Source organism: Chionomys nivalis, chromosome 21 (assembly GCF_950005125.1).
Source record: "Chionomys nivalis chromosome 21, mChiNiv1.1, whole genome shotgun sequence".
Taxonomy (NCBI): Eukaryota; Metazoa; Chordata; class Mammalia; order Rodentia; family Cricetidae; genus Chionomys; species Chionomys nivalis.
In genome coordinates this window covers 47762046-47775115 of record NC_080106.1, presented here as the reverse complement: position 1 = coordinate 47775115, position 13070 = coordinate 47762046, and the positions used below count along the sequence as shown (strand labels likewise).

The 13070-nt window shown below is 43.6% G+C and overlaps 1 protein-coding gene across 1 annotated transcript in view; it reads right to left on the bottom strand.

Annotated features, from left to right (window-relative positions):
- The window catches only part of Otud4 (OTU deubiquitinase 4), a 41366-nt gene extending 28604 nt beyond the window's left edge, over positions 1–12762 (bottom strand). The window contains exons 1-3 of the mRNA XM_057753490.1: positions 12477–12762; positions 7182–7265; positions 2598–2648 (exon numbers count right to left, since the gene is read on the bottom strand). Of these exons, the coding sequence (XP_057609473.1) occupies positions 2598–2648; positions 7182–7265; positions 12477–12635 (294 nt within the window). The 5' untranslated portion in view covers positions 12636–12762. The remainder of the gene's footprint in view (positions 1–2597; positions 2649–7181; positions 7266–12476) is intronic.
- Between the last annotated feature and the right edge of the window lie 308 nt (positions 12763–13070).

The window sequence follows — 13070 nt, the reverse complement described above, 5'->3', positions numbered from 1 at the left end:
AGCCCTCGTCTAATACGCACAGGTTCTGGATCAATTCTCAGGTCTACAAAATAGTAACATTTTATACAATACGTTTTTAATTTATCCATCCTGACTACAAAAATCTGGGGCATTACTTTTGACTCTAGGTCATACCAATGAATACAACATAGAGAATTCTAAGTTCAAAGTGATGAATTCAGGTAGAAAGAAAATAAAATACACGAAACGATAGTTGAATGCAGGAGAACATCACAGTAACGTTGAGCAAAGTAGTCACAATTCTCACTTCCTAACTCAAAACCTTCAAATGTCTTTTCAATGGTCGATACCCATTCAAGGCCTTAGGGATTTAGGATGGAAGCCAACTAATCTACATTTGCACACACTTACTGGCCCCATCCTATCCTCCATCTTATTTCTCACTACTTCTTACCCGCACATGCTCCATGCTCCGTACAAACGGCTGGCACTGCCTGACTCAGTTTTTACTGCCTTTTAGAATGCCCTTCAGCCAAAGCACTGCTTGTTTGGACCTACGCACACTTCAAATGTGAACTCAAAGTCTTGTTGCAGTTGCGGCCTAGTAACATCCACCCTCTCAGTCTTTCCTGACACACGCTTTCCTAATTTATATCCGACCTTCAGAGAAATTCTGGTTATCTGAGATATCTACATCTCTCCAGAGTGTCTCAAGCACTGAAACTGATACTACATATCCATCAAATGGATACCCCATCACTAAGACACCCCTCCTCGTGTTACTCCCTTAAACAGGTACCTCACTCTCCACAGCTTTTTCCTTTGTCAATATAACTCTTTTTATAGATTTATTGGTATTTTATATGTCTGAGTGTTTGGCCTACCCATATGTATGTATACCACACACATGCATGGTGCCCAGAGAAATCAGAAGAGGATGTCAGATCCCCTGAAACTAGAACCACCACAAGTGCTATGAACTAAACCTGGGTCCTCTACAAGAGCAGTAAGTGCTCTTAACTGCTGAGACATCTCTCCAGTCCCTGCCATTGTTACCTTTACCTACATAATAGATGATGGGAACGTCTAAACCCATCCTATGATGGTTATTCTTAGCTGTCAACCTGATTGAATCTGGAACAGCTAAGACATAATTCTCAGGGAAGACTCAAGTCAAATGGAAAGGAAGAACAAGGCAATGCATTCCCAAAACAGGCCTGTAATAAAGAAGTCTCAAGGCAAGGGGGAAAAAAAAGTCAGGGCTGCTTTTGTCTGCCTACCTTTGTCTAATGCTGGTGTACGTATGTACCCTGCTGCTATCACCTTCCACTAATGTTAGAAGCAAGTTTAAGTTTCTTCTGTCTTCTGATGGGAAATGATGATTAGAGTACCAGGAATCTCCCAGGCCTTCAGCACCAGACTGGGACTGCTGAGGCATTCAGCCTTGGACAGAGCAACAGCTACGACAGAGCAACAGCTACCAGGTTCTCAGCCTCTCCAGCATTCAGATAGCCATTGCTTGACTGCTGGACTCAGAGCATGAAGACCACCTAACAAATTCCTTTGATAATATGCATTCACTCCTTCAGTTCTATTCCTCTAGAGAACCTGAACTAATGCATATTGAATATGGAACAGCTAAGACATAATTCTCAGGGAAGACTCAAGTCAAGTGGAAAGGAGGAACAAGGCAATGCATTCCCAAAACATGACATTGGGGGTTTATGAGATGTGGTGGTTTGATAGAAAATGGCCCCGCAAAGGGAGTGGCATAAGAGGTCCAGCCTTGTTGGGAGAAAGTACATCACTGTGGGGCAGGCTTTCTCTTTTACTTAACCTCCCTCAGTGTCAGTCGATTTTGTGTTGCCTCCAAGATGTAGGGCTCTCAGATATTCCTCCAGTGCCACATGCTTGTCACCATGTTCCCCATCAAGATATAGTGGACTGTAAGCAAGTCCCTCAATCAAATGTTCCTTTGTAAGAGCTGTCAGTCATGGTGTCTCTTCACAGCAATAGAAATCCTAAGACATGGGGACTGAAGTACAACATGCTAAGAAACTGCTAAGCTGTATATCCTTAGCCTACATTCTACAACATGGATTTTCAGTGAGCCTTTTAAGCAGGGGAGGAAAAAGAAACAAAGGTAGGTAAGACAGAAGAACTCTCTGCTCTCATTTCCCTAAGAAGAAATCAAGCTCCGTCTTGTCCAAGTCATACACACACCCTCCTAACAAATCATTCCAAAAATCACCCGAGTAATTGTAGATCTTGTATGCTATATTCACGTTATAATGACAAATATAAAAGACAGAACTCTCTCCTCAGCAAGACAACTTCTAGGAAGAGCTCCAATTATCTATTTTTTTAGACAAGATTTCTCTGTGTAGCCCTGACTGTCCCAGAACTTATTCTGCAGACCAAGGTGACCTCGAACTCACAGAGATCCGCCTGCCTCTGCCTGCCAAGTGCTGGGATTAAAGGCGTGCACCACCAAGGCCCAATCCAATTATCTTTCAACTAAGCACTGCACAAAGGGTACAGTCACTTCAACTTTCATACAATGTGCTACTGTCTTCCATCAATTAATTTTAATACATATTTGAATATGCACAAGCAGAAATACGACTAATACATACCTGTGGATTTTCCAAACGTTTTAAATATTCTTCAAATGACCCTTCTATAAACTGCAAGAGAAGAAATTCTATTAGGGACCTGTAGAGGTGGTTCAGCAGGTTAAAACACTTCTCGCTTTTGCAGAAGACCTGGGTTCAATCTCCAGGACTCACATGCAGCAGAACAAACCACCTGTATCTCCAGCTCCCTCTTCTGGCTAAGATACCTGAACACATGTTATACACATACATAGAAGCACATATATATTAATTTTGTTTGTTTGTTTTGTTTTTCGAGACAGGTTTTTTCTGTGTAGTTTTGGAGCCTGTCCTGGAACTATCTCTGTAGAGCAGGCTGGCATCGAACTCACAGAGATCCACCTGCCTCCACCTCCCGAGTGCTGGGATTAAAGGCATGTGCTACCACTGCCCTTTTTTGAGGGAGGGACCATTTTTTCTTTTCTGAGACAGGGTTTCTCTGTGTAGCTTTGGCTGTGCTGAAACTCACTCTGTAGATCAGGCTGGTTTCAAACTCACAGAGATCCACCTGCCTCTGTCTCCCAAGTGCTGGGAGTAAAGGCATGAGCCACCACAGCCCAGCAAAAAATACTTTTAAGAAATTTGCCAAACAACAGTGGGTTTACTGTGTAAAGTTCACTGAGTCACAGGGTTCTTATACAAACCTAGACTTTATCAGAAATATTAAAAGATACTCATGGGTATCTGTACAAATCCTTAAGACAATAAATATGCAGAAGAATTTAAAGTAGGAAATGTTGCCAGGAAAGGTTTCCAGGAAGAAGATGCCTTAACATAAGAGCTGGCCAGAACCTGGATGGACACAGGGGAGCAGCCACTACACAGAATACCAATGTAGCAAAGGAGGAAGACCTGATCAATCTAGCCAACTGAAGCAGGGCAACCTAGGAGGGAGCTGAATTGAGAGGATAGGAAGTGGGGTCAGTTCATAGAGGGCCTGGACTTTCAAACAAGACAGAAATGGCAATTCTGGCCCACTGCAGATGGCACTCTGAACTGAAAAATAGCAATGGTACTTTCAGAGTAACTTGGCAATGGTCAGTAGGTTCAGGCCAAAAGAAAGAGAAAACAGATTATGCTAACCACAGAGAAGAGTAGTAGGAAATCAGATCATTTCAATTAAGATTTTTGAAATACAGCTTGCTTTGTTTCTGTGTCATGAAATAATCTATACCCAACTATTTTTTGTTTTCATTATAACAACTACACAAATGTGAAAGTGCTATGGTAGTTTGAATGTTTGGTCCAAAGATAACAGAAGTCTTTGGGAAGGATTAGGAGGTGTGGTCTTGGAGGAGGTATGTCAATAGGAGGGACCTCTGAGGTTTCAAAAAGCCCACACCATTCTCAATTAGCTCTCTCTGTCTTCCTGTCTGCAGATCAAATATAAGCTCGCTCCTGCCCCTCTCCCTCACCCTCCCCACCCCTGTCCGCCCTGCCTGCCACAATGCTCCCGAAACCATGATGGTCATGAACTCTTACTATGCTATGCAACTTTGAGTCACAAATTAAATGCTTTCTTCTCTAAGCTACCTTGGTTGTGGTACTTTATCAAAACAGTAGAAAAGTTACTAAGGCAAGTGCTAAAAAGTATTCTATCTGACCATTAAGTCCAACTTTATTTAATTTGCAGTACTAGTTAACTTAGCAAGAGTGATACACTTAGACATCCGTTGAGTCATTTGTGAATTCTTTTGTAAATTGTATACTATCAAATTTCAAAACTGTCCTAAATCCCAACATGTCCTTTTTACTTGTCAGGTGCTGCTTTTCCATGAAATGTTTATTTCCAAAGCAAAAAGTCCTCAAAACCTCTCACATCTGGAAGACCTTCATGGTCTCCTAACACAGCCTGCATCTGAGTTTCCTTTCTAAGTTTAAAGTTCTCACACAGGCCGTATTCCACACTGTTGGTACCAGGGACATCCCTTCCCACGCACCTATTCCCAACTGTGCCAAAAGAAACTAGAAGGTTCTGTCTTATCTTTGTTTTGTTTTGGTTTTTTGTTTTGTTTGCTTTTGAGACAGAGTTTCTCTGTGTAACCCTAAGTGTTCTGGAACTCAATCTGTAGATCACACTGGCCTAAAATTCAAAGATCTACCTGCCTCTGCCTCCCTTGTGCTGGAATTAAAGGTGTACACCACACCGGGCTGAAACTAGAAGGTTCCTATCATCAACAATGAACCCTTTTTGCATTGGAAATTCCATCTTCTGACCTTATCTCCAATAAATATATGAAAGGCACTTAAGACAATGCCTGACATACAGGGTTCAATGCTAACAATGTAAACTATTATCAATAGTTTTGTCCCAAGGTTATAATGATTAAGTCATGGTAACTCCTCCAGATATTATAGACTACTTCACTTTCCCAGCCTACATTACCACTACCACCAACCCTAATCCTTCCATATCACTAGGTTCTGCATTATCAGCTTTTTAGTAAGGTTTCAAGCCATCTAATCAAGTAGGAAACACTTCCAGAATACATCACTACCCATCCTAAACCACACTGCTCTCCAATGGCTTAAATATAGGGATACAAACCAGTAACACACTCAAGTTGAGAACTTTTTTGCATATATGTGAACATTAAAGTTTTATTTATTCATAAAATGTCAATATTCATTATCAGTAAGTAGGGAGAAATAGTAGTTAAAGTTGTCAATTTATAGAAATCTAAGTCTTAAAATCAGTAACTCAGAAATGCTAGAAGGCTTTGAACTATGGCATTTTATTCCACTGACTACAACTACATACTGAGAAAATTTCGCTACATTGCTATACAGTATTTTATTAATTATAGTATTCTAATATATAATTTCACAATGCACTCTGAAAATTAAAGATTTATAAATGCCTTCTGATAAAAACTACACAAAACATTTGGTTTTATTCTCTGCGTCTCAATTTGTTTCTAACCCACTGTTAATAACAACCACAGATACCATTATTCCTCTCAACACCTAACTCCCTTATCAAGTCAGAGAAACTCACAAGCTTAGGTCATCCTCCCATGCCCCATAGTTCACAATGCCTTAGCCATCATTCTCCAAATGAACGGCTAGAAAAATCACAACTAATATCCAGCTTGTAGCTAAGTGTTTAACTCTGGGTGTCTGTCGAGGTCAGGACATTAGACTGGACCCATGAAGTAGGGAAGGAAAAACCCTTAAGGGAAAGAAATTGTAGGACAAATGATTTCAAAGAAGAGATGGGGAATGGAGATGAAGGGTTTATGTGCAAATAGAGAACAGGAATGACAAAGAGGTGGGGGGCAGATTAACCAAAACTACTGTTATTTTAAAGCCCTAAGGAAAGACAGGCATAGTGGCACATGCCTTTAATCCCAGCACTCCCAGAGGCAGGTGGATCTCTGTGAGTTTAAGACCAACACAGTCTACAAAGAAGAGTTTCAAGACAGCCAGGCTGTTACATAAAGAATCCCTGTCTTGAAAAACAAACAAACAAAAAAGCCTTAAGGAAGCCCTACTTTAACTGCTAGACAATTTTTTAAGTTTATTTTAAAAGAAGCTATTATGCATGGTGGACAAGTCCAGTTCCAGAAGATACAGGTTATTAAATGAAATTCTCAGTACCAGGAATGGGGTATCTATAAGCTAGTGGTCAGGAATGCTTCAGAGGGCCCCAGAGGAACACAAGCTATTACCACTGCTCCTCACTGCACAGCAGACTAGATGGCAGGACCTCCTGTGGAAGGCACCACAGACTTTGGTTGGAACACGAGAAACTAAGCTGGAACCGACTGGGAAACCCCCTCCCTGCTGGCTGACTTTCATGATGCTGGAAGGTGTTGTGTGGCTGCTGAGGGAGGAATACAATGGCCTCATCTAGCCCTGAACCCTGCATGCTACGATACTGACCTGCCTGGCAGGATGTACCCACCGGTCCAATAGAGGATTCCCTGTTTAGGGGGATAACCAATTGCTTTCTGATAGATGAGACCAGCTCCATCCCTTATGACCAAAGCTCATGGCTAGGGAGGTTACAAGTCCTATGGATGAAACTAACAGTTGCTGGTTTTGCTAAATCAACAAATCAAACTGTCTTATAAATTCTTAATGGTTTTGTTTTCGGGTTTTTTGTTATTGTTTTGAGACAGGGTTTCTCTGTGTAGCCCTAGCAGTCCTGGAACCCACTTGGCAGACCAGGCTGGCCTCTAACTCAGACACACTCCTGCCAGCACCATTCAGAATGTGGTCTGAAGGACAGAGAGAAATGCTGCTGTCTTCCATACACCCTGTGCACTCAAACTCATGGCAGCTGTGGCTACTCACACACAGAACTAGTGAAATTTCACAAGACCCTCCCTCCCCCCACTCTAGCTAAGGAGCTTCTCGGTGGGTTATGAGGTTAACAAAGCAATGCATTGGGGTGAGGCTAAGGGGAATAGATGAGCAAATTACAATGTATACATTTATGAAATTCTCAATGAAAAAAAAAACTTAAAAAGGTGTAGACTGTGGAATATCCACTAGAACATTTTCAATGGTCATAATGTAAATGCAAGTCAAGACACCATCATATTTGAATTTAAAAATTACCGCTTCAAACTTCTCTCTGTTCTCTCGAAGGTAGTGAATACAAGCCATTCTAACTTCCACATGGCGAGACTGAGAGTGCAATACCTAAAACAAAAAAAGGGAACACATTATTAAGCATTTTACTGTTAAAAAAACAAACTCAAGTTACAAGTTAATGACCTTTCTCACACTCAAAATGATGTGTGAACACCTTTTAATCTTTACTTATTCCAATCTCCTCCTCTGAGCACAATGACATGACACAGTATGATGGTCTAAATGAGAATGGCCCCCTCAGGCTCATTTATTTGAATGCTTGATCACCAGGGAGTAGAACTATTTGAAAGGATTAGAAGATGCGGCCTTGTTGGAGAAAGTGTGTCAATGAAGATGGGTTTTGAGGTCTCAAAAGCCCATGGCAGGCCCAGCATTGCATGCTCCCCCCATGTAGATGTAGTTTCTGGTACTGGCTACTGCTCCAGAGCCTTCCTGCACAGCACCATGCTCCCCACCATAATGATAATGTACTAAGCCTCTGACACTGTAAGCAAGCCCCCAATTAAATGCTTTCTTTCCTAAGACTTGCCTTTGCCATGATGTCTCTTCATAGCAATAGAGCAGTGACTAAAACATAAAAATAATACTCTTTAAGCCTAATGTCATGGGGGGGGCACGCATTTCAAGACATGGTTTCTTCGTGTAGCCCTGGCTGTTCTGGACCTTACTGAACCCAGAGATGATCCACTGCCTCTACCCCCTGAGTGTGGGGATTAAAGGTGTGCACCACCACAGCCAGTCTCTAATGTCACTCTATAGAGAATTTGTCACCATTTCTACAGAGGTCATAAAAAAAAAAAAGTCACTCCTTTGAGGACATTGTACTAAGAGCCTTTCCTCTACTGCCAACCTTCTACAGTAACTCTGTTCCTCACAATGCAGGAAAGAATCCCTGCTAGGGAATGCTAGGGCTCACCCTATGCGCGTTATAAAAAAGAACCAGAGGCAAACCTAGAGGTACAAATTTAGAATTCAGTTAGTAGGAAGTCACCCGCAGTGGGTGTCTCCATGTTCAAGCTCTGCGTGGTCGACTAAGTTGCCAGTGTAGGCAACTGAGGGAGAACTGCCAAAATAAAGAAATGAAATGCAGACTGCAGAGACGGCTCAGTGGTTAAGAACACTGGCTGCTCTTCCAGAGGACCCAGGATCTATTCCCAGTACCCACATGGCAGCTCACAACTGTCTATAATTCCTGTTTCAGACATATATGCAAGCAAAGCACCAACACACCTAAAATACAAATAAATTATATTTTTAAAAAATTGAAAAACAAGACTTGATGTGGTGGCACACTCCTTTAGTGTCAGCACTCAGGAGGAGAGGCAGGCCGATCTCTGGGTTTAAGGTCAGCCTGGTCTACAGAAGAGTTCCAGGACAGCCCGGGCTATGGACAGAATCTCTATCTCAAAAAACCAACAAGGGGGGCTGGAGAGATGGCTCAGTGGTTAAGAGCACTGTCTGCTCTTCTGGAGGTCCTGAGTTCAATTCCCAGCAACCACATGGTGGTTCCAAACCATCTGTAATGAGATCTGGCGCCCTCCTCTGGCGTGTGGGTATACATGGAGGCAGAAAGTTGTATACATAATAAATAAATCTTTAAAAAAAAAAGAGAAAGAGAAGGAAAGGAAGGAAGGACGGGCGGACAGACGGGCGGACGAACGGACTGACAGGGATATCTATCACTTAATGGTATATAGCCCAGCACATACAAAGTCCTAGTTCAATCCCGAAAAACCACAAGGAAAAAAGTTCTCATCAGTAACAGTAAGTTACATAGTAGGGCTACTATGGTTTCAGAATCATTATGTGTAACTTTGTTTATCAAGCTTACAAAATTCAAAAATACCCAATGGGCAGCCATGCTAAACTGAATGATGTCATCCTAAGAGGTTGTAGATTTGTTCTTAAATCTAAATCTACCTAGGGCTAGCAAGATGGATCAGCTGTTAAAAAAGCTTTGCTGAGTTTGGGCCCCAGGACCTGGTGAAAAGAAAAGCAACTCCCACAAATGTTTGACTTTAATGCTCAAACATACAAAAAATTAACAAGTAAACACAAATAAAATCAAAATACCAACCAAAATGTATGATCTTTCATCTGTTGCTTCCCTAAATAATCAGTTCAACAACAAAAGAAAAAATTAACTGGAATTTTATCTTTTTATCAAAATTTGAGCTCTGAAATAAAACAAACTCAATTTCTTATCATATGCTAATCCCCAATACTTTCACCATGATTAAAGAGAATAAAGTAAAATTACTTTCTATTAATACATATCTCAAATGAAGGTATTCCCAGTACTCCAAAAGTTCACACATCCCCTATCACCACCCATACACACATGAAATAGCACATCACCTCAAACTGTCAAGACCTCTTGCAGTTTTAAGGGTTACGCACACCTCCAACTGAATCACCCTAATGGTAAACGGGAAAATTCAAGAGAGGCCCCAGCTGCACATTTTTACACCTCTCTTGGATAACAGTCAGGGCTCATTTACACAAGGACCAGAGATGCAATGTCCCCTGATAGCCAGATTGTTCTAACAAGCCAAGAGACTGAAGATGTACTCCTTGAGGTTAGCTTTTTAATTTACCACCTGGCTGTTAGCCTAACCTTACTATTTTAGAACGTTATTAAAAAGTAGCCTTATACAGACAGGCTAAGCTTCCTTCATCTCAAGGATCATCCACATATTTTTAAAAGCACCAACTGTTTGTCATTTCAACAAATTACATTTGGCAATATCTTTCCTAGAAGCTACATGAGACACTGTTACGAATCAAGTATTATTAATATGAGTGAGCCACAATGTCATCTGATAGGGCTTTCCTGCCATCAGCAAAGCACCTTCTGTGTTAAAGTCATTCACCTACAACAGGTGGCAGACACAAGTTGCTCCAGCTTGTTTCTCATCAGTAACAATATCAGGAATATCTATTTTTTCTCCTTTTAACAACGGTTTCAGAACACGACATCAATGTGAACCTGCTGCTCAGATGCAAAACTCTCATCAACAACCATAAGTGTAGGATATTATTAATTTACTCAGCCACACAATACGAGAAAGCAAGACTAAAATGACAACTCTTCAAATAGTCAATTACTTCTCAAGACCCTGAACACTCAAAATTCTAATGGTCTGCTATGTTGCTTCACGAAAATAGGCTAAAGGTAGAGGCTTTGAGACAAGGTAGTGATAACACTGGGAAAGGCTGAGACACTGTTTTAGCAAGTCCTCTAAGAGTGCCCTATTTTTAGCTCCATGGCTAGGACTGATTCAGGTCAGGCTTCCTGCAGGCCCAAATCCACAAGTGTAAAAAAAAAGGAAAGAGCCTATCTAAATCAGGTAATCTGAAGAGGAGCCACAACTCCCAAGAACTATCATCCCCTTCTTTTAAGACTCTTTAAAAAAAAAAAAAAAAAAGTTACTGTAATTTTTACCAGAAAACAAATTTCCCCCAAAACAAATCCTTTCTACATTAAAAAGGTTGCAAAGGTTGACAATGTACTCTTTTCCTCACCATTATTTAGTCCACATCTACCAAATTGCGCCTCCCCATAGATAAGGCTCAATATACTCAAAATAATTTCCCAAATTTGTAAAGGGTAGTTCCTTGTGTCTCACCTAATCCCATGACAAAAAACAGGGCTTACCTATATCAATGAGTCCATAGCAACTAGCTCTTGCTAGTTATGCAGAAATGAGTCTCTCGCAAGCTTCTACTCTATCCCCAAGGATCTGTGCCATACATCATGGACAGAAACACACCCTCCTGCTTCAACTTAACTAGGACCTGGATAATTCAACTTCAAACTTCAAGCATTAGCCTCTACCTCCTTCCTACAGGAACCTGCTAAAGCCAACACTATAAAAACAGACTTCATTGGACCTCTTCTGCTTCCAGAGGTGTTAAGGAGTCCAAAAAGAATGAGACACGGAAGCAGAATCTTCTCCATCTGGAAAATTCACAAATGTAGCCGACTGTTTACCTACTAAGAGTAAGGACTGCGGTGGATGTTGATACACCCACCCACATTGGAGCTTCCTATGTTCTGAAAATAAGAGATGTCTTAACGAATAGAAATTGGTAGGTTGGTTTGGGAATACAGAGAATGTTTCAATGAATATACCTGTAACACAAGGCAAGGGTCTCTGGTTTTGTGTTCCTGAGACAGGGTTTCTCAGTGTAGCCCTGGCTGTCCCGGAGGGAGCTTACTCTGTAGACCAGGCTGGCCTCACACATATTTGTCTGCCTCTGCAGGGATTGAAGGCTTGTACCACTATGCAAGGGGTCTCTCTTGTTTTAAAATGTTCTATACTTACCAATCTTTGGAAAATATATGGCCTGATGATTTTAAAATAGAAACCTTAAAAGATAGTTGACACAAAAAAAAGGAAAAAAAGAGAAAAACGAAACTAAATTCTAAAAGCCCCAGTGTAAGGCAAAGGAAGCAAGTGTGGAATGTAGGACACAGCAGCGTGCACTGGGAAACGCTTCTGAGCCAGCGGTAGTCTCACAGACAGGATGGGTTCTGGTGACCCCACACCTACAATATGGTTATATAACATGCAGAAAAGAACTCTCTCAAAGCAACAGAAGAAAATCCTGAGTATTCTTCCCTGGAACTCCTCCCACTCGCAGGAGTTCTATCTGACTTCTCTTTAATAAATGGGCCATTGGGGAATAATCTTAACCATTAACGAAGGGGAAAGGGGAAGAGTGCTGTGCCTAGACAGAGTCTCCAGTTAATACCGTAGTGTTAGTAAAAGACTTGCACAAGAGTGAATTCTTTACTACACTGTCCCTGATTCCCACACAATGCAGCGTGGGCCCGACTCAAACAGTCCCTGAGACGACCCTATACAGAGGTTGCCTTCCTTAAACTTCAAAGTTGGCCTCCTGCTTTGCGTGACACCGGGGAGACACATTCCAAAGTCCAATAGCAGAAAAAATGTGGTCCACCGGTAACACGGGGTGCAACAGCTCCTCTAGTAAACATGCGCTTAGCCGGTGCGAGCGAGGAGCTGCTAAAAGCTGGGCGCAGGTGAACTCGGAAGGAGCGCGTCGCCGGCCCCCGGCAGCACGCTGCGAGCAGGCCGCCCGAGGTGTCCTCACCCCGTCCCGTGCCGACGTTACAATGGGCCGCTGTGACGACAGCGAGCCACGCGCGGCCCCGCCGTGGGCGGCCAGGCAGCTGCGGGTGGCGTGTCGCACCCAGCCCCGAGCCTTCCCGCTCGGGCCCCGTCCCTTTACCTGCTCGGCCACGGCCCGGAACAAGCACGACCCGTCCTTGGCGACCAATTTCCGATACAAGCCCAGTTTGCGCAAATAGGCGTCCATGGGCGTCGCATCCTCGAGCGGCCCCACGCCGCCCTGGTCCGCGCCGTCGGGCGCGTCGATGGCTGCCTCCATGTTGCCGGTCCGCTGCAGGGTGCGCGGCGCGGACTAGCCCCACATGGCCGCGCCGCTGGCGGCTCGACGCCCCGGCCTGGAGCGGGCTGAGGCTCGGGCTCTGGCGCCGGCGTGGACGAAGAGAGCGGCGGCAGGAAGCGGCGGCCCGAGGCGGCGGCCCGCGCTCTCCGGGCGCATAGGGAGCCCAGCCTAGTACATGGCCATCCGCACGCGGCCGCCTCGGCGGAGGGACACGCGCCCGCGGGCCGCCCGGGGGTCGCCGCCCCCACAAGTTTCCGGGTCCCGACCGGTGTGTGGCGAGGCAGAGCCCCGCCGGCGCGCGCCACCGGGCCGACAGAGGTTCAGCAAGGCCTGCGTCTCCCGCCGGCGCGCGTCCCACGCCGAGAGCCGAGGAAAGCCGGAGAGAAAGCCGCGGCCTCTCGCTTCCCCACCTCG